At 38.3% G+C, this 20,371-nt stretch overlaps 1 protein-coding gene across 6 annotated transcripts in view; it reads left to right on the plus strand.

The window, feature by feature from the left end:
* CLEC16A (C-type lectin domain containing 16A) overlaps window positions 1-20,371 on the plus strand; it is a 56,034-nt gene that overhangs the window by 32,169 nt on the left and 3,494 nt on the right. For 2 of the 6 annotated variants that reach the window (XM_068206748.1, XM_068206750.1), the window contains exons 18-22: window positions 2,776-2,896; window positions 7,175-7,326; window positions 8,039-8,243; window positions 8,953-9,120; window positions 14,423-14,569. In XM_068206748.1, coding sequence (XP_068062849.1) covers window positions 2,776-2,896; window positions 7,175-7,326; window positions 8,039-8,243; window positions 8,953-9,120; window positions 14,423-14,569 — 793 coding nt within the window. Of the gene's footprint in view, window positions 1-2,775; window positions 2,897-7,174; window positions 7,327-8,038; window positions 8,244-8,952; window positions 9,121-14,422; window positions 14,570-19,370; window positions 19,578-20,371 lie in introns of those variants that run through there. The other 4 variants (XR_011004536.1, XM_068206752.1, XM_068206749.1 and 1 more) reach the window with 4 other exon arrangements.

Genomic DNA, 20,371 nt, shown 5'->3' on the forward strand with positions numbered 1-20,371 from the left:
GTTTTCATTCTTTATAAGCCACACAGATTTTGTTATCACAGCAAGTTGTTTGATAAAATACAGTGAATTATTTTGAAAAGTATTATTCTTAGAAAGCAGAAATGCTTCCTGAAATTCTTTGAGATGTTCAACAGAAAGATACTTACAAATGCACATTAGTGGGAAATGACTGTTCCAGGACTTTCATGTGCTAAATAAGGAATAGCTTAACTGCTGTTGATGGAAATAAAAAAATCAATACAAATATTCCTGTAGATCCTTTGGGATGAAAGGGATCTATCCATCAGCAAGAATTCCCAGGATGATTCCTTGTTGGTGCTCCTTCCCCAGTCACATTGCACTGGGGTTTTAGTATCTCCTCATTTCCTGTGCTGCTTCCTTCCAGCCAGGCTGCCTCACCCTGGCTGACCTGCCCTGACAAAATGCTGGACTCGGGTAGATCTTGTGACATTGCTGCTGCCACTCAGCCTGCTGAGGTTCTAATGATGGTTTCAAATGGAAAAAGATTCTATTCTGAACATGCTCTGACACAATTCAAAAAAGTTACCAAGTTTTATTTCACTAACAAGTGACCTTTGATAATGAGTTCTTAACTGTTAGGATCTTATTTCCTTGCTATAGAAAGTCCCTGTAAGTGGCAGCTCTTCTTCTCTTTTACAAATTTAAGAGAAGCTCTCCAAAAAATCTCACTTTGTGAGAAGTTTTTGAAGTACTAAGAACACTCTTTTGTGGGAATGTAATAAGATAGTAGTAGGTTTCCCTGCAAATTGCTGTTTCTTTGCACTTAGAACATGTATATAAATGAGGAAATCAGCATCATAATACTTTCACGCAGGTAGAAATACATATTTGTTCTAAGTTAAACAAAAAGCCAAAAGTCAGCCAAAAAAATTCTAGGCCACAGAACTTTTCTATTCTTTGGTTGAGATCTCATAAAATGTGTTGGGCACAATATATTGATACTGGTCACAAACTGAGGGCTGTCAGTGTTGTAAAAAGCACAGCACAGTTTCCATTTCATCTAATGTTCTTGTTAATTTTTTTTTTTTGCAAAGCTAAAGTTCTAATTTTATTTTCTACTCCTGTACTTTATTCTGCACTAAATGTGATTACTTGTTTAGAGATGGGTGTCATTAGTTTTATAGGAAATGAATGTGATAAAAATTAATGCAGTCTAGGAGGTAGAGGTCTGAGGGGAAAGATAAGTGAAAGCTGAGTGATGGTTGCCCTCCAAATTAAATAAAAACAAACCCAAACAAAAGCCTTGAGTTTAACTTTTGGGTTACCAAAGATGCCAAGATTTTCCTGTTCTTGATTGAATTTGGCAAATATTAAACCAAATACTATGAATTCTTCTTGAAGCACTTGGTTGGAAAACTGCTTTATAGTAATCCTGTATAATTTCAGTAAATCCACAATACATTAGAATGCAGTCTGCCTAAATGGGAGTGATCATCTCTAAAGTGACTCTATTCTCATCAATTAAATAGTATTATCATCATATTTTTGTTAGATACCCTTGATGTCCTTTGCTCCACATAATTATAGTGCCCTGTTAAATTTCAGCTGTGTACCAAAGCCATTGCTCTGGGGTCATTTCATGGAAGAACCTGATACATGGCTTCCCTCTCTTCATCCCTGCTCTGCCAGAAATTCCTGGAAGCACTGCCAGTAGAGAGCTGGCCAAACACTCACAGTTCTACTTCACAGGAGCCACTGTTCTGTTGATTTTAAAAATAGAGGAGTGAAGGGTTTTCCCTTAAAGCACTTTAGATTTGTTTTTCCTAATACTTCCTGCAATCTGGGAATTTCTGGGCACTACAGCTGTTCATGAATTCAATGCTGTTACTGTAAAGCAGCAGTTAATTTACAGTACACCACAGAATTACTGTGTAGGAAACTCTTAAAAAGCAGAACACCGGAAGTAATAAAAAATGATTTTTCATTTGCTGTACTGAAAATGCAGTTCTTGTAGGGAAAGAGGATTATAAATGGTGCCTTTCAAAATGTGGCTAATAAAATGATTGTTCTTTGACACTTTGGGTCTTTGCATACCATATGTCATGAATTTGTAAATCAAAACTAGCATATTCATTTCACAGAGCAGCTGTTGAAAGTTTCTTGGGACTGTTGCAGCTTTCAGAATGCTTTGCCCTGATGAAGACCTTCTGAGAATATAAATTAAGTACTCCGAGAAAGTTACATTACATGTGGCTAGTTTTAGTGAGAACAGCAAATTAAAATGCAGAAATCCCCTCTGTTTCTCTCGTAACTTGTAGACATGTTAGCTAGACTTGGCCAGAAAAGTTATTACTGTTTTAAGTTCAAAATGTGAGAGTCTCTGCAGGTTGGTTGTGTAGGTGTCTGTAGCACAGAAGTATTGCAAATACAATCAGTCTTAAAGTAATGATCAAATACAAATATTCCAAGATTGTTTTTGTTTATACAGCTCCTGTAATTGTTTCCCTGTCAGTCACAATTTGTATTAAGTGTGCCAGTGAGACAAAAGCTCTGCTGCTTCTACTTCATTGAAAATAAATGGCATGTTTCAGGTTCTTTCATGTCTTTTTTTAACTGAGTTGGAAATTACATTCTACTTTTTCATTTTAAAATGAATTAAAAATTTAATTACAATTTTAAATGTATTGTAAAGATTTTACTATAGGACAGCAAACTTCAGGGTTGTAAAAGCCAATAAATGTTTGTAAGATTCTGTTAAAATATGTAGTATTGGGTGTAAAAATACTCTGATAATCTTTTCTTTAATTTCTCAAGGCAATCAGAGTTTTCTTTATGCTCCGTTCACTGTCACTGCACTTGCAAGGTGAGCTGGAAACTCAGTTACCACTCACGAGGGAGGGAGATCTGATAAAGGCAGATGATGTTCTGGATTTGAGTAAGTAGCCCCTCAGTTTCCTAAATAGTTTGACACAATAGTTACTGATTTGTTTTTTCTCCTAAACTGCTTGTTATGACTGCTATTCTTACTTAAACTACCTGAATTGAAGTAGCATGGTGTTGAGGTTCTACTGTGTGTTGTAGCATAGAAATGTATTTTCCAGTTTGAGTCTTTGCCCAGACCAGAGAGGCAGGAGAATAGCAGCATTTTGGCATAAAGCACATAGGATGCCCATGATTGCATGGGTGCCATACCTTGGGAGGAGACTTTGCAGAGGGCAAAGCGTGACCAAAAAAATTACATTTGTGTGCCTTTTTTAAATATCACTTTGGAGGTGTTGTTGATTTAACAAATTTTCCTCAATCTCTATTAATACAAGACTTTTAAAATTCTTGGGAACATTAAGATGCCTTCAGTGTTTATGCTTGTTTGTATACAAATCATTTCAAGAGGGGAGTAGAGGTTAACGTGATCCAGCAATGGTTTCAGCTGCTGTTTTGATTTGGAAAAATCCCACAAAACTGTATCAAAATAGCTCCTTTTTTCTTTTTGCCTGAATGTAATGATGGTGTTTCATGTGAGCTTGATGAGGGAGATTGAAGTTTTATGTAAAGAAGTATTTTTAATATTTTGATGAACATATGTTGAATGCAAACCTTTAGGTGTAGTTACAAGGTTGTCACCAGTATATATGAATGTATGAATAGAGAGTCAGGTAATTCCATAAAAGGTTCATTCCATACTGTTGGATATGCTGTCACCAGAATTACAACTACTGTTACTTTGCAGTGTTTTTCTGCTGTAAGTAGTGTTGAACAATTATGTATTTTGTAATAACGTCTAACTTAGGCTGCCTGTGAAGCTGGAGGTGTTTTCAGTCTTGTTTAGGAGCTCACTGTGCAGTCACTGGCAGCTCAAATTAACAGCCTCAGTGCTTGGTTTCAGGTGGTAACAGGATTCTGTTAGTTTAATGTTTTAAATGCCATGGCCAAGAGGTAAATAAGGATAACATTTAAAGCTGTTATTCTTTGCTGAAACAGAAAAAAAGTAACATTATAGTTAAGGTTCTTTGCATGCTTGGCAGACAGAGTGAGCAGGCTTTAAAAGGCCATCACAGTCAACATTTTATAAAAAGATTTCAGTAAAGTCTATGATGGAATAATTGAGGTTTTAAGGAACTTCAGTAGACCATCTAGTCTAACCCTCCTGCTCAAACTGGGGTCAGCTAAAAAAAAAAGGTGTCCAGGACAACTTGTCATATTTGTGACAAAGAGAGTAACCCAAAATGTGGTGCAGGTGTATGACCCGGGACACATCCTCTAACTTCAACTAAATGTACTTCATGGGAGCAAGGTGGGTTCATGATTGGTTGCTTTCTTAGATAGTAAAGCAGAATGTCATCCCAGAAGGGCTGCCTGCTGTTGGGAAGAGTTCTTCCTGTGAAATGGGGGGTGCTGCATTCACTGTTTCCAGCCTAATGCTTATCTTGGGCTGCCAGCTGTGCGTACAAAGGGCTAAAAGTTTTCTGTAAGAGCTTTTAATGTCTGCAGATGATTTCTGGAATTGGGATGACTGGAAATTATAAAATCATTAAAGATCAAGCCCCAAGGCAGATCAGGTGCATTTAGACCATATCAAGTAGCTGTTATGTTCATAAAGATTTCTTACAATACAATCTTTTCAGGCAAATATTTTCATAAACACAAGCAACTATTTTTACTTAATTTATATCTTCAGCACTGCAAGCAGCTGAGGTCTATGAACTCTCCTTCCTTGGCTGTATTTCCTAAAGCTTGGATTTTTCTTGGAGAAAGTTCACAGAAATCTTGGATCCATATAATGGAGGCGTAGTGTCCAAACTGGTTACAAGCTTCATTTTGCATGAGGAGAAAGTAGGCATTGCTGTTAATCTCAGAAGAGGCACTCCAGTTCTTTGCAGCAGTGTCACACCAAGAAGCCATTCAGCATGTGGTTCACTGTAATCCCCAGACCAAATTTGAATAGTGCTGAAATTTACTGGGCTTGATATTTTCATCTGAATATGGTTGGGTATCTCTGTTTCATAGCATAGCTGTAAGTATTCTTATATCAGTTCACTGAAAATGTTTAACCACACTTTCTCTTCTGTTTTTATCATCAAAGATGACAGTTTGACTCTTCAGCAGCTGTGAACTAGAAAGAGCCATGTAAATGGACTACATTCAGTTGTAGAGGCTAAAGGGTTCCTGTAACAGTTGCCTAGTAAATGAATAACTTTCCTTTCTGTTCTTTGACTTTCACAGTAATGCTTTTCTTGAAGGTGTTGTCAGGTCTAAAATAACAACTTTCTGTTCTGGAAAGCATTCTGCCTTTTTAGTTCTTGAAGTAGTGCAATTTTGTATTTGGGCAGTTGAATTTGTACAGCAAGTATTTTAACCTGCTTGCTGTTGCACTAAAAACTTTGTAAATACTGGTCAAAAACTGGCATTTGAGAACTCCACAACTCTCTGGTGTTGTGGTCTGTTAGTTGAGAATCTCCCAAAAGACTCATCAGCCTGACATATCGTGTTTGGGAGAGTCCCAATCCAAGCACTTCATGTCTTGAGAAGAGCAGGACTGCTCCAGGAATTCAAGTCAACTGAAATAACTATGTTGATTAATTTGGTTAAAGAATAAAAGAGGCAAGAAATAAAGCATACCAAAATAAGAAATATCCACTTCTGCCTGGTGTCTCAGCTCCTTCTCTAAACAGGAATAAATCCTCCACAGGTTGTTACAGTAATACTTGCCAATCCTATATGGATTTCTTGAGCCTTCCAAGGCTGTGAGAAGGTAATAGCAATCAATCCTCATGTTAACCGAATCATGTCCTGTATGTATTGCATTTATTGATTAAACTTGTTTTCTCAAATTTCAAAAGCTCACAGTAGATTCACGCTGTTTAGCATTAATTATCTTCTTAATTGTGTTAGGGTTCTATATTTCATGCCTTTCTTTCCTACCACCCAATGAATTTTGAATGGATCCTGCTGGTAAAGGGTAATTAGTAGATTCATAGAAATATTAGTTAGAAAGGATGTCTCATTTGTGTTGTGGGATTTTTTGTGGGGAAGAGAAAGTTGGTTTGGTTTTTGAAGCTTGAAAACCTTTGATGTAAATTCCACAACATCTCTGGGTAACCTGCTGCACAAAGAATTTCTTCCACCTCCTGACCATAATGTATGGCTGTTGTCTATAGTTGTATGACCTGCCGCTGTGATGAGCTGTACACTTCCACTTGTAGTTTATCCTGCAAATATTTCTAGTATGAAAAATGGTGTTAAATGCTTGTTTAGATATTTGGATGAGTAAATAAGTTCTACTGTTTTGTATAGCCTTCACAATATTTTACTTGCTGTAAGTTGTACTAGATGAGAGAGAGGAAAAGACCTGTGTGCATCAAATATATGAATGACAGTATCAGTATGAAGCAAAGGAAAAATCAACTCTTTATAGAGTTAGCTAGGGGTTGGCACTGCCAGTTTAAGGGCTGCTTGGTACATTTCAGCTGGTGTAAAGAGGGTGATTTAGTCCCTTTTCATGAATAATGGGTTTGACCTGGAACAGGGCAGTGAGGAAATGGCAAAAAATGTATTTTGGGGTTTGTTGGAGGGCTTTCTGGAGTAAGAGAGGGCATGTTTGTTCAATATAAGTGAATGAAATATATGGATAAAGGAAAAAATGTCACCTCATTTAACAAACATTGTCAAAGCACTGCTACAATTTACCTGAAGGGTCCAAATAATCTTGAAATTGAAGTGTGTCCAAGAACCAGCATAGGTTTCAGACCTGTACAAAAGTAGCTTGTGTCAGGAGACAAAGTTTATAACAAGGTAGAAGTAATGGCCTGCAGTGGTGTTGGGTCTGGCTGTGATTGTTAACAAGACTTCTTGAGACTTCATGTAGTGAGAGAAATCGGCACTGTTGCAATTTCACCCCTGAGATGAAGGGAGTTTTTTTCTGGAAGGTAATGAAGGTGGTAAGGGAAAGCAAAGTGCATATAGTGCCCATCTTATATTTAACTTGCATGTCTGAACCACTGTTGTTAAAATCTCTTGCCCCTTCTATGTACCTATGAGAGGGAAGTTAAAGTATCCATTAACAGAATACAATGAACAGAAGCTTTAACCGTGTGTTGTCAAGGTTGTTACATTTTTATTTGTTAACATTTTCTGTTATGTAAAATCCCCACACCCCAGAATCTTCAACTTCAGTGTTATTTAACCTTTTTCCTTCCTTCTTCCTTCCTTCCTTCAGATAACAGTGATCTGATTGCTTGTACAGTCGTAACAAAGGATGGGGGTCAAGTTCAAAGATTCCTGGCTGTGGATATTTACCAGATGAGTTTGGTTGAACCAGATACTGCCAGACTCGGATGGGGAGTAGTTAAGTTTGCAGGCCTTCTGCAGGTAAGGGAAGTTGTAGTTTGGGTGGCCAGCTTTTCTGAGCTGAAAATCTACATTTTATGTTGGATAAATAGTAATACCAGTATTAGCTTATATTTTAAGCTCTGTACCATGCTTCCTTGTTTCTTTGGTCACTAGTCTTTTTTCTGCTTCCTGCCTTTTAAAACATTTCTGATTTTCTGAAGACGTTTACTTGGTAACCAGAGACACAATTGCAGATGGGGTAACTTCCTTAACATACGGTTAAGGAATGAGCTGTGCTCATTTGAACACTGAAGGCACATCCAGGTAGGATTGTGTTCCAAGCACTTTACTGAAGTAGCACATTAATGAACTCAGAGTTCTGGTTTTCCTGCACAGGTAGAGAAGGTGACAGGCTGTAATTTTGAAATGATCTGTGCTTACCTATGGAAATTTTTCTCATTTGTCTCTTTCTTGCCTTAATCATTGCTGTTTGTATTTCCTGAAAATTTGCTGTGCTCAAATAATTTTACTCAATCTTTATGAATAATGATTTCTGAAGAAGTAAATCCAAGTTACACAACTTGCAGAGTCTGGTTTGGTTTTATTTTGTTGGGTTTTTTAACACGGAAACTGTTTTAGTAAGAGTTTTAATGGAACATTCTCATAGTATTTTCTTTCAATGTTAGTATTTAACCTGTAGTTTAGAAAAGCTTACTTTTTCTTTAACTATTCGCATTCTGCTTCTCTTTAGGATATGCAGGTGACCGGAGTAGAGGATGACAGCAGAGCCCTGAACATAATAATTCACAAGCCTGCCTCAAGCCCTCATTCAAAGCCCTTCCCCATCCTCCAGGCCACGTTTATTTTTGCGGATCACATTCGCTGCATCATCGCCAAGCAGCGCCTGGCCAAAGGCCGCATCCAGGCTCGGCGCACCAAAATGCAGAGAATAGCAGGTGAGTGGTTGTCCTGAAATGATTCTGGGAGACAAGACTTGGCTTTCTTTGCAAGTCACTCTAATGTCCGGCTGAGGCACACTGAGGAGTGGTGGGCCCCAGAAAGCTCTAAACCAGGGCTGAATTTGAAAGGAATAGAGTTAGTTTCATATTTAATTTTGAGTTTATAAAGTGGGTATGTCACATTTTTATGCCTTGCTTCATGTAAAAAAAATTAAAGCAAGTTTGAGGATATTACAATCTACTTGATATTAAAAATTTTAGGTTTAATGTAATGCAAAGGCATTTATTTTCCATTTTTAAGCAGATTGTCTCTTTAAATAGCTTTCTGCAGTGTTCCGTTGTAACTAATGAATGACTTTATTTCTGCAGGGAAGAACAAAAGGGTTTTTTTATTGTTAATAACTCCTATGGGTTTTTTTTAGTGCAAGGGACTTCCTGTAATCCTGGGGTTTTTTCTTCTCCACTGTATTTTGAGGTTTCCCCTAGTGTGAATGTGGTGTGGACAGCAATGTAGAAAAGGTTGCCAGAAGCATTGACTCTTTAGTGTGTCAGTGCATTTGTAACCATAATTAAGAGGTAAATGAAAGCAAATTATGTTAAAATCTTGTTTAGTCTTGGGTCCTGAGCAAACTATCAATTTTCTTGTCACCTCCTTTTCCTTTTATGTATTTGAGTAACAAAAACTATCAATTGTGATTAAACATAGCTCTCCTGGATCTTCCTGTTCAGCCTTCAACTGAAGTTATGGGTTTTGGACACAGCTCTGGAGCTGCAGCCCAGCACCTCCCATTTAGATTCTATGACCAGTCCCGGCGTGGGAGCAGTGACCCGACAGTGCAGCGCTCTGTCTTTGCATCTGTTGACAAAGTCCCAGGTAAGATTAGCATTCATTTACAACCAGGTTTTGCTTTGTGATTTCAATCTGCAGAAACTGTACTGTCACTTGTACAAGCAGTAAAAAGCTTATTGTGATGTATTTCTGAAAACACAACTTCAGGATGAGGCTTATGGCAAAATTTACTCTGAGAGAAGCAAATAATACCTGGGTGTGTATTCTGGGTTTGTTGTGAGCAATACTTCTGTGGCAGTTTCCCCAGATGTCTTAATATCCCTTCTTTACAAATCAAGTTAGTTTATATCATGCTTTGCATACTCAGTATTTATGCAACACATCTGGATCTTCCTGTTCAGCCTTCAACTGAAGTTATGGGTTTTGGGCACAGCTCTGGAGCTGCAGCCCAGCACCTCCCATTTAGATTCTACAACCAGTCCCAGTCAGTTGTGAATATTTCCTCCTTTAATTTGGTTATGAATGTTTCCATGCTGGATTGTGAAAACAGTTGGAATGCTGTGCATTGCCTCATTTCCCTCAGAGTGAGCAAGACAGAAAAGAGCCACAGCTACTCCTAAAACATTAGCTTAGAACTGGGATTAAAGGAATTATTCTAAATAAATGAGCTCTTTGCTTTTTTTGTCTCCTTATTGTCTGTTTCACAAATTGACTTCACTGTAGAAATTCTTTTCCAGATGGTGACATTTTTCCTTTTGAGTTGAGTCATTTTAAAGGGAAATCTCATACTGCTTGAAAGTACTTAATTGTGCTGTATTATACAAAAGATCTCATTACTATTTGCTGCCAGTCATTTCACAGAACTCAGCATTTCTCTTTAAATGTGACTCAGAATTCAAATACACAGAACACAAATTACTTAGAACACAGATGTTTTACTGCTTTCAGACTAAACTGGAGCTCAGTTACCTGAGTCCTGACTGGGGAACAGAAATTATAAAACCATAGGTACTGTCAGTCAGGTGTTTCAAAGACAAGTATATGTTGTGTGAGGGGAGTGTTTTCCTTATTTGACCTGACTTCCAAAGAAGAGGTGTGGTTGTAAAGAGTCCAGTGTTACTGTTTCAGCTTTCTCTAAGGAGAGTGCACTTGTGTTCCTAACTAATTACTTCATCTGCTAATTTGAAGGGGTATACTGGGGATGATGCAGCATAGTAGTTTGGTCAAGCAGCCACATACTTTATTTGAATCCACGAAATAAAGACTTCCGCTTGCAGAATCAGAGGGAAAAGTATTTTGAAGCTTTTACTTGACACAGAGTATAAGAAATGAGGCACAGATCGTGAAGTATTTCAAGTACAGCTTCTTTGAACTGCATTTTATGACAGGTAGTAGTATAATAACAATGGATTAATATCCTGTTTTACATCTGATTACAAAACCATGTCAAATGTGGGTTTATTCTCTTAACTTTGCTGAGGAATTAATAAGGTTTCCATGTTCCTAGTGTTTTTTATAAGAATCTCTTTGTGCTTATCCCTTAATCAGGCTTGCAGTGATTTTTACTTCAAGAGTTGAATTTTGTGACTTTGAAAAAATCATCGAACAAGTTGCTGTTAAATTACTGGCTTCATGTATTAACTTCTTACTGCTACAGCTCCAGTCGGTGTTTGAGTTCTGCAGAGCTCGCACAATCAGTTAATTTGGTTGTACTTTTAAGAATCAAATTATGCTTTCCCTTTCCCTTGGTGATGATATCCTTTTTAGATTTAAAGCAGAGCTGTTTTTCTGGCAACATTTTTAGAAGACTAATTACTACTTTTGTTAGGACTGTGTTGGCTGTCAGTGCTGCATATCCAGCGTGGTTTTTAAGAAATTAACACTCATATAAATGTTTTCATTCCTCATGCAAATTTCAGTCTGTGAACTTTGATACAGCTATTGAATCAGTTCCCTGATTCCTATTGTCAATGAATTTAGAATTTTCGAGAAGACTCATTACAGTTGTCTGGTTCAGTTTCTCTCATAGTGCCTACATAGAGTTCTGCATGTGTCACTAGAGAGCCTGCAGTTACCTTCTGTGTTCCCTTATTGTTGTCAAACTGGGCTTCATTTTCCTTCATTGTTCCACAGTCCAAAGCTAAAATCTTGGTGTCTGGGAGAAAGAGGGTGAGGATTGTTATAGCTTAAAACTGGATTTTGTGCAAGACAAGTGAAGGGTGATGAGAATGTCACAGACAATGCTTCAGAACATCCCCTGAACACAGTGAAAAGTGCAGGTTATCCAAGTGCAGGGACATGCTGTGATTATCTCCTGCTGGACTGGACAGTTCTCAGCAGAAAACAACGTAAGCAACATCCCTCACTTGATCAATTTTATCATCATGGAGTCATGGCTGTGAGTATACTCCAAGGTCTATTTTAAGTTACTGGCCTTTGCTAGAATGTTAGAGCATTTTAGGGACAGTGTAACTGGCTGGACTGTTCACCATGTATTAGCTATGTATGAATGTATTGTACTTGTGAAGCATTCTATGTAAATAAAGAATTACACTGTTTTCAAAGAAACCAGCAGATTTGGAAGGGGCCCTGTGAACAAAGATCTTCTATTGAAAGTAAATAAATAATGACTTCCTCTTCAAGCAAACTCAAGAATTAGTTTCAAGTATCAGCTCTATTCTGAGATTTATATGCCCAGTGTGTCTTAAGGGAAATGTTAACGATTTCCAGCAAAAGGTACGTCTAAATATTTTAACAAGTGTGGTTGCTTACCTAGTAAGTAAATTTATTTTGAAAAGCAAAAGGAATCAATAGATTTCTCTTACTATTTTATCCATTGTTAATATCTTAGTAGATGATACGGTTTTGAGGGGAAAAATAGGAGAAAAACTTGTTAACATTAGCATGGCAAGCAAGCTGTAATCATCTTCATTTTAAAGTCTGAAGGAAAAATATCATCCATAGGTTTGGAGCCCTTTGTGTAATATGAACTAATATTCCTGTCATCAGATGAACCTCCTAACTGTTATTTTGTAGCCATGATTTTGCTCACATTTTCTTTGCAAATATTTCCTGTAGGAGTTTCCTGATTAGAAATTTTTTCTTGGTCAGTAGTTTCCCAGATGCAGTATTTTGAATTATTTAGGCTTACCTTTCCCTCCTACCTAAATTAGCTTCTGTTATCACACTTAAAATTCTTCCTTTACAGTTGTTTGGGGAGAGAAAATAACGTTGAGGTCATTTTGAAGCAAATGCTCCCAAAGACATGAATCCATGAGTGCTGTTTTGCAGGAGCTTTGGGCTGGCAATCCTGCTAAATCAGGCCAGCTTTCCCTATGACAGTCATGGGAGACCTTGTTTGCTGTTTTCTGCTGTTCTGGTGAGGGTGGTAGGTTTCTTCTCCATTGAAGTGCAAACTGTTTGTGGATACAGAATGCTTCGGATGGGTGCGGCTTTTACCTGCACTGTAAGGGAAGCTAAATATCTTGATGTAAGTTCTTCTATACCAGTGGCTTTAGGATCTGTTCTTAATTTCATTCATTTTAACTGGCTTTGCCTCACTTCTGTGGTTGCAAGTCCACTGGGTTATTCCTTGTTTCCCCATCCTAACTGTTATTTCAAACTATGAACTGTGTATGAAAAATCTAATGTACATTTTCTGTGATTAAAAACTATAGCACTCATGGCCAGTGATACATGTGGAAGTCTTTCACATTTGAGGTGGTTCAGTTTGTGGTTAACTTTTTGTAGACTGTCAGGCGTCACTATGTATAACCTCAGTTTAACTTACCTAAATGATTGTAGAAGATCAATCAGTTTGGTTTCTGAAATAAAATGAATAAATTTATTTACATTTATAGGATAATTAGCTGCTTACCAGCTATTTTATTTTTAACTGAAAGAGATCTCTCCTGCCTTGGTGGTGATGTAGTTCTTTCAAGTGGTGTTCATCTTGAACATAATGAATGTAATTTAACTTGGTAAAAGTGACATTTAGATACCTATCTAAAACTATGTTGCAGTGCTACAGAAATTCAGATAGCATTGTGTTTCTGCAAGTGGCTTTGAGTCTAGTTCTTGGGTAAGCATGGGAGGTAGAAGGTAGGAGGTGGGACTGGAGATCAAGTCAGATTATTAACAGGTCAGATGTTTGTGAGCTTTCTTCTGTGCTTTCATCACTGTTGTTTTCACTTGCAGCACAGCCTGTGTCAGTGTGTTGCTGCTAACAGCATTTTCCTGACTTGGCATATCTACATTTCAGAGCTTTCAGAGCTTTTTGTAACCTGTCCATTTTAGCTGAGTTTTGGGTGGCTGTGATTTGTATGGCACCAACACCTTCCCCATATACGACATTCTCTGAGTGAATCATCCATCTACTGCCATGGGAGATTCCCAGTATAAAAGGATAAAGAGCTGTGTGGTGTGTTTTCAGTCTTACCTGACTGTCAGATACTTTCCCTTTCAGTGTTGACTGTTCAGTGAAGGTAGCAACTAGATTATTGTTAGGTGTTCTATAGTCCACAATGTGGCTACTTTCAGTAATTCACAGGACTGCCAAAAAAAAGTCCTGCATTAGTACTTTCCCATGGGAGAAAGGGAAGAGAGCTGCAGAAGCAGAAAAGTGGTATACCTCACCTGACCTATGGCCCATGGTGACACTTCTTTTGCTGTAAGAAGTGGATCAACTTCTGAAAAGCTGCTTGCTGTTGAAACCTGACGAGGTGGCTATAGGTATGTACTTAGAGAAGGAGAAAGGAATGAATGCAAGGTGGTTAGGAAAGAAAAGGATGCTACACTGCAAAGAGATTGAAGAAGTATTACACTAGAAGCCAGAAGATGACTCATCTAAGAAGTGCTGTCAGACACTGTATAGACGTTTCCAGTCTTCAGACTGGAAGAAGTTTAGTTTGTGAGAGGCTGGATGAAATTCAATGCCAGCATTAGATGTGATTGATTAAAATTTTCTGAAGTTATGTCTAGTAAAAAATATAAGTCTTCTGTCCAAGAGGTTTTTTTGTTTGGCTTTGACAATTATTTTCCTTATCATGTCAAGGTCTGTGACCTGTGAATATATTGACTATATAAAAAAATGAAGAGTTTTGATGTTTTGACTGTTTGTGCAATCTCTAAGTTGTAAAATGCTTTGAATCCCTTAAGCTCTCTTTCCTTATTCATTGATCAGCACTTGTAGCCTGTTTTCAGTAAGGTACATTCAGACTTTCTGGTTTCCAGTATGAAGATGGGAGGGGGCACATCCTCTGGGTCACTACATGAGGTTGGCATCACCTTGATACAGGATTTGCTTTTACCCTTTCCCAATTTGTTCAACACCTTAACTCTTTCAAGATAATATTTAACTGGTAAACTTTGCTGTCCTGTTTTGCAGGCTTTGCTGTAGCCCAGTGCATAAATCAGCACAATCCATCCCCACTCTCGTCACCGTCCCCTTCCAGTGGCAGTGGCAGTACAGGGCGCTGTGATTCAGTGACTGCAAGCTCAACATCCACTCCTTCTGCTGCTCAGAGCCCAGCAGGTATTCACTCACCACCTTCAGCCTAGGCACTAAGGGATATAGAGCAGTTTATTGTAAAATTAAGTTACTGTGTTATTGGATTAAAAGAGTAGGGCTTTATGGTTTTAGATCACTTAATCAACTAAGCCAATTAAAAGTAATTTGTGGTATAAATTGAAGTGATCTCTTCAGCTTTCTGGAACTCTAAATACTTGGCTTCTTTCAGTAGAGACTTTAAGTACTGGTGAAATAATGTCTTACTTCTCTCCTAAGCACAAACAGTTTAGAATGTTGAGGGTTTTTTTTTTTTTTTTTTGTCAGTGGTTTGTTTTAACTGAAGTATTGCTTTGAATAAATCTGTAATGTAAACTGTTAGCCTTCCACCGAAGTGGAGAAGTTGATTTCCACATGAAGCATCTTTTTTTGAACTGGGTGACATTTGCTTTTGTGTGTTTATCTGATCCTCAAGTTCACTTGTAACAATGGGCCAAATATGAAATAGTTGGTGCAGAAGAGGCTGCAATAGAAACAGACTTAGACTGTAACTTACACAAATGTAGGTTGCATGTGTTTGCATTGGTCTGTATATTTAGTGGGTATGCTTAAACTGGAACTTCTTGTTGCATAATTCTTCCTTTTTATGTAGTATTTGTAGAGAACCTTGTAACAGTGTCTGTTCTGAGTGTAAATTGTGTGAGGCAAAGCCTCAGGCTGGAGACTAGACAAGGAGGTCCCAAAGGGTGCATCCTGAAATGCTTTCATGCTAGAAGTGACCTACTCTACCTCATTTTGGTTATAAAACAATGGAGGTAACGTGATTCTCAAGACCTTTTCAAGCAAGCCCTCATTTTAATGGTCACTTCCAATGTTGATCACTCCTTGAGAGGGTTGTTCTGGCTATCCCTTCTAAGACATGCCATTTTGCCTTTATTTGGAAGGCCCATCTATGTCTAAAATTTGTTGCAGTCCTACAGGAAATGATGCAGCTTAGGTATTGAGTGTTTTTAGGTTTCACTGAACAGTATCAGCAGACCAATGTGCATTATATGTTTAAAGTGAGTCTCCCTGCAAGAAATACTGCTGGGAAGGGTAATGAAAGGGTGCTGATGAAGTTAAGGCACGATAAATATTTAAAGCATTCTAGCACCCAGACTCTAGATTAAAAATCATCTATTACCTTCAGAGACTAACATATAGTCAAAATAGTCCTGCAATATGTGTAATTTCAAAATAAAATTTGGATTTTTTTTTTTTTATCTACCATCTATTCAAAATTTTATTTTCTCTGTTGGCAAGTGATTGCTGTTACCCAGTCTCTTCATGGCCCAGGTAATATGTAGTCATTGCACAGAAAACACTCTTTGGGTGTGCTTTGATTTTTTTTTTATGTGATGCTCTAGCAAATTTAGCTGTGAGGATCCCATTCTGTGCACTACCACTGGGCACAGTCACCTTCAGCCAAGTCAGAGGAAATGAACCTGACAATGTGCAGCAGCTGCTTCAGTCCCAAATCAGCAACTTGCACTAACTTGCTGCAGGGATGACCTTTGTTTTCCTCAGAGGGCGGTTACAGAGAGGAAGACAGTGACTTTATGTGCATGAGCAGGTATTTTGTTGCTGTAGGATAATGCACAGTTGTTACTGAGGTGCATACATGTGGCCTAGGGATTTTGCTGGGCCATATTTGCTCTGACCTTTAGGACCAACAATCCCTGCCGTGTATGTGGCTATTCAAAGGACCAGTGATCAGTTCAGATTATTATGCTGCTATTAGTGTTGGAAGTATATTTGGTGCATAGTTGCAGCATATCTTATAGTTTAGTTTCTTTCTAAAAGAATCTCATTAATGCACAGAAACTGTTCCTGAAATCAGACTAAAGCAATAAGTGTGTATAATTCTTCAAAGCTGCTGCCCTGGTCTGTACCAACTGCTTAGTGTAGTTGCAGGCAATAATGACCACAAGTAGAGGTTTAAAACCTATGGCTGAGTGTCTGATGCCGTCTCAAGGTCCTTATTACAGACCTGTGAGAATTCTGAAATCCCTGGAGCTAGGTCTTTTGGGAGGTGTGAAGGTAAGAAGGGTTTTCCCCAACCCCCAGAGTTCTTTTGACACTTTTTTCCAATACTCAGTGTCCATTCAGTAGTATCATTCTTGGCATCAGTGTCTCTGCATTAACTGATTGACCAGTTTACTGCAAGTTTGAATATTCTCCCTTTTGTAGTACTTACATGTAACTCTGATCTGTAGTGGAAACTTGCCAGGGACGTGGTGTGAAAGTGAGGGTCTGTTTGGCATGTGCAGGTGGCTGTTCTTTGGGCTTGTGCATGATCAGAGCTCTGCTGAAGTAGGTGACAGTGCCATGAGCGCAGTCTGTGTTATATCAGGTCATACTTACCACTCAGTTGGGATATGGAAACAGTTGTTGGTATTCACCCACTTCTGTGTAAAGCAGTGGTTTTCCCTTAGCTTAACCACTTGGGGACAGTTGAAACTAAAAATGCCTTTCCTCTTCTGCTTCTCAGCAGAGTGACTTCCATGATGTGAAGTAGCTCGTTTGAGGAGGAAGTAACCAGTCTCTGAGCAGCAAGCAGTTACCAAAATCTGTTTTATGTCCCAAGGTAGCCCTTGAATGCTGCTGCCATCTGTCACATTTGACTCTGTCTCATTTCCCATTCCATTTTGAGCACACACACAAATGTGTGTTCCCCTCTCTGCCCCTCCTTCCCTGCTCCCCTCTTTGTTCTGGCACCTGCTCAAGCTGTTGAGCATGAAAAGCATCCTGGGTTGCTCAGGAACTTCAGACAAGAAGGCCAGACTAGATAGAGGGGAGATGCATATCTGGACTTCAAGGAAACTACCTCAACTATCTTCCTTAAGAGCGACATCTTAAACCACACAGCTTTTTATACTGTGAACTTGTGATTATAGTGTCCTAAGCTACAGTTTATCAACAGATTTAAATTGGCCAGGGTTTGATATATTTGAGATGATACTTGTAAATCTTCACAAAGTTGTTTCAGGAAATAAGATGAGGAACATAGACACCAATTTTTCCATAAAACAGTAATAGATGAGAACAAAATAAAGAGAAATTGCATGTTAATTAAGATAAAATGTTACAACATAGAGGATATATTGATGATTAGACAGCAAAAGAGCTTTCAAAAATGTGCCACAGGGAAAAGTTATGTTACTTCAATGTTTTGTAAAAATAACTTAGTTGTTATCGTACCTGCATCAAGCAGTCCCACAGTGTTACATCAGTTGCTTTGTCATGAGTGAAATAAACTCCTATGATTCCCAAATTTATTGGCTATCCTACCTAGTAGTTGTCATACTGCTTTATGGCACAGATATTTTAAAGGCTGGCAACTCCCCCATTCACAGTGTTTGGGGATTAAGTTTAGCCCTTAACAAGATTATTGTTCTTAAAAATTGACAAAGCAGAAATCATCCTTTAAAGTAAGCAGAATGCTTAGCGAGACAGAAAAATCAGTATCGGGTTCTGCAAGTGCTGCTATCAGGTTGGGGTTTTTTTTGTATTTACTTCTTTTGTTAATTATCATGTGCTTTTGAAATGTTGCTATGCATAAGGTAGAAATTATCTCATTAGGCAGATTTTAGTCATCAAGTTTCAGAGCTTAGAATACAGTCATGTCCTGGCTACCACTGCTGGAACTGTACACTTCTTTAAAGTGCTTATTTTCATATATGCCAAGGATTAGATATAGAAGCTCTCTTACTGTAAGTTAGCAGTCTTCCAGAATTATGAATGTATTAATGTCATCTGTGCTGTATTTTATTACTTTTTAAGCTGTCTTAACTTTTTAAAAGCAATTGGCTTCAATACTTAAGAAAATGTTTACATGAGAGCAATAGGTAATGAGGACTTCACAAGGCACTGATCTCTGCCACTTAAGCTGTATTTTGTGCTTCTGGCAGGTAGTGATGATAAAAGATCTAAAATAAGTACTGAGCTGTCCCTTGTTGTTGGGAACATATTGAATTCCATCTGTAAAATTAAATTTCCATTCCAAGGAAAGGGTTATTAATCAGCTTGGAGAGCTTATAAGAGCAGGGCCTGCCTTCCTATTGAAACCATCTCTTCCCTCTATAATCAGTAAAGTAAATGTGGTTTGACCTCCTGTTCTGTGAAGCTCTAGTAATTTTCTGACTAGGTGAGGAAGTACTTCTGTTCTTAGAAAGTTTCTTTTCTAGGAACTTTCAATGCACCAAGCATCATCATCTGAACTGCTGTTATCTTTTCAAACCCTGTGTTTGGCTTTATCATAAACCAAATGTAAATGCTGTTGTTGGGTATGAGAATAGCAGGGCTGAATGGTCTGAAGTGTTGTCACCTGCACAGTACTGCACCGCATGTAACTCATGGCCAGGGGAAAGGAGAATAATTGTGTGTCACCAGAATTTGTGGTAAATAACTTCTCTCAAAGTTTCTAAAGCAGGTGAGTAGATTGTAATGCAAATAAATACCTGCCAGCCCTCCTTGATGTAAGTGCTGTTGGTACTGCCAGACATAGCCCAAACTTATGAACATTTTCAGATAGGAAGCGAAGCATTAAATTCACATAAACTCATTTATTTCTAAAGAATGAATGCCTCCAGCTTCAGAAGTATTTCCCAAATGTGGAAGGCTCTTGGTGTGGTGTCAGATTGTATTCAAGATACCAGCAGTTACGGGTGTGTCCTTGTCACTTATTCTTGTTGCTGCTCTAACATTTATCCTTTGTCTCCATTCCAGTTTCCCTTCCCTGTGTCATTGTTGAAGCCTCTGTATGATTTCTGGCTGTGTTTCCCTCTAGTAAGGTCTGGCAGGAAAGGACGCCGGCGGGTGTTTAGTCTGTCGGAGGCTGACAGTCACGGTGGACACTGGGTTTAGGCCTTCCAGCAGCAGCTGCAGCAGAAACTCCCGCAATACCCACTCAGGCAGGTTCCTCCATAAGCCTTCACAAGCCCATAACAATCAATAGAACATATTTGCTTTCCATGCTGACAGCAATGACAGTGAGGTAGGAAACTGAAGGAAGCATCACAATATATGTCTCTACATTTTGTTTTGGGAGAACTGTAAAGCAATAATGAGCTGTTTCTGAAAGCCTTGTCTGCAGCTTCTCCCCTGTCTCTGGGCACTTGTGCCAAAGGTGGAAATTGTGCTATCAAGCCTCCAGCTTCAAAGCAGCCATGTCTTCATTTGCACAGGGCAGCCCTGGCTGTAGTGAAATTTAGTAAGCACAGGCTCCTGAATGGACAGTAATGCAGGTCCTTGGCCAGCAGCAAGAAGTCTGTTTATAGCACAGGTCGAATGGACAGGCATTCAGCATAAGACTGTCCCTGGACTCTGATGGCACAAGCTTAACATTTTTGTGATCATCAGATTCTGGCAGATGACTTTAGGGGACTGTTTGATTCTCCTTACCTGAGGAGGTGAGGAGGAGAAGCAGATGCAAAAAAATATGGAAATATGCTCCAGATGACCTTTGTTATATAATCTGTTTGAACTTGTATCTAATTTTCTTTTCTTTTGTTACTGTCATGGCATGAAGATACTTTATTCCGCTAATATTTTATAAACACCCTTTTTCATCATTATAGATTTAATTTGCAACTTTTTGCCTAATGTCTTGTAATTTGTATTTTTGTTATCCTTTCATAGTATGTTGCTATACAGCTTAGGCTACTTCTCTGTGGATGATATTCATTCTTGCCTTTTTCTATTCTTTTCTAATTTCTTTCACAATAACCCTTCTTAACGTAAGTTAATATAACAAGTTGAGTGTTTTAGTTGGGGGGTTTTCTGCTGTAA

Source organism: Anomalospiza imberbis, chromosome 16 (assembly GCF_031753505.1).
Source record: "Anomalospiza imberbis isolate Cuckoo-Finch-1a 21T00152 chromosome 16, ASM3175350v1, whole genome shotgun sequence".
NCBI lineage: Eukaryota > Metazoa > Chordata > Aves > Passeriformes > Viduidae > Anomalospiza > Anomalospiza imberbis.